The 1,570-nt window shown below is 47.8% G+C and overlaps 1 protein-coding gene across 1 annotated transcript in view; it reads right to left on the bottom strand.

The window, feature by feature from the left end:
• Nucleotides 1-353: 353 nt before the first annotated feature.
• The window catches only part of LOC108296325 (beta-microseminoprotein E1), a 14,223-nt gene continuing 13,006 nt past the window's right edge, over nt 354-1,570 (bottom strand). The window contains exon 4 of the mRNA XM_017518796.2: nt 354-599. Coding sequence (XP_017374285.1) covers nt 470-599 — 130 coding nt within the window. The 3' untranslated portion in view covers nt 354-469. The remainder of the gene's footprint in view (nt 600-1,570) is intronic.

Raw genomic sequence — 1,570 nt, forward strand, 5'->3', positions numbered from 1 at the left:
TTTCTGAGACGTCTGACCCTGTCACACAGGCTGGAGTGCAGTGGTGTGATCTTAACTTACTGCAAGCTCCGCCTCCCGGGTTCAAGTGATTCTCCTGCCTCAGCCCCAGAGTAGCTGGACTACAGGTGCCTGCCACCATGCCCAGTTTCACCTTGTTGGCCAGGCTGGTCTCCAACTCCTGACTTCAAGTGATCCGCCCACCTCAGCCTCCCAGAGTGCTGGGATTATAGGCATGAGCCACTGTGCTCAGACATTCATATGTATTTTTGTCTCCCTTTTTAAATGTTTTGTATGCTTTATAATGTGTATTAAATCAATGTATATATAAGTTATAAATTAAAAGTACACACATATTCAAGTGTTTGCTCAAAAATCTTTTACTGATAGGCAGGGCTACACCATCATAGACTATTAGAGGCCAGAGGAGAATGAGGCCTGGCCTGGGAGCCCTGTGCCTACTAGAAGCACATTACGATATCCATCCACTGACACCACAGGGCCTACTTGGGTCCTTCTTCTCCACCACACTTATCTTGCAGGTCTCCTTATTGAAGATTTTCTGGCAGTTGTGTCTGTCATAACCCACAGGTGTAGAAACACTGTCATTGAGACAAAACCAGAGCCTGTTAGAGGAGAAAGGGCAACCAGAACCCCCTCCTCAGTGCCAACCCTCTGTTCAGAAAGGCACCCACGCTCCAGCTGGCTGGAGTGCCTTCACCAACTTAAGGAAACCTCTTGACTGGCAGCCCCAGAGTGTGACCTCCAGGAACATGGACCAGTCTATACCGTAGAGTCACACAGCCCACCCCTACATTCCATCCTGCAGGCACAGGTCAGCGGTAGGTGCTGACAGGCAGGGGAAAGTCTGGCTACTCTGGAGCTGGGCAGCTTGTTCCAGGCTGGCTCCTCCGACCCTCTCTGTTCAGGAAGTGGCCAGCATATTGTTGCCAGAATGTGGAAGGGGAACAGTTGTCCCATCCCTGGCTTGGAGGCCTCTTGGCAGAGGAGCTCTCTCAACTAACCGGAGTAAAGAGTCACTCTAGAACAGTGTCACGGAGCCCCAGGAGAAGCTGATAAAAAATCAGACACCACCTCTAATTGAGCTGCAGTACATAACAAATATTTTGAAGAGTTCTGATGTGATGAGATGGTACTAATGCTAGAATATTTATTTATTTATTTATTTATTTATTTATTTATTTTTTGAAATGGAGTCTCACTCTGTCTCCCAGGCTGGAGTGCAGTGGTGCGATCTTAGCTCACTGCAGCCTCCATCTCCCAGGGTTAAGTGATTCTCCTGCCTCAGCCTACTGAGTAGCTGGGATTACAGGTGGGTGTCACTACACATGGGTAATTTTTATATTTTTAGTAGAGATGGGGGTCTCACCATGTTGGCCAGGCTGGTCTTGAACTCCTGACCTCAAATGATCCACCCCTGCCGTGGCCTCACAAAGTGATGGTATTACAGGGGTGAGCCACCATGCCCAGCCCAATGCTAGAGTGTTAAAATCAGCCCACAGAATTGTGATTGATATAAAATTTGATATCCATTATGTGCAAGAAATGAAAT

Source organism: Cebus imitator, unplaced genomic scaffold (genome assembly GCF_001604975.1).
Source record: "Cebus imitator isolate Cc_AM_T3 unplaced genomic scaffold, Cebus_imitator-1.0 Scaffold704, whole genome shotgun sequence".
NCBI lineage: Eukaryota > Metazoa > Chordata > Mammalia > Primates > Cebidae > Cebus > Cebus imitator.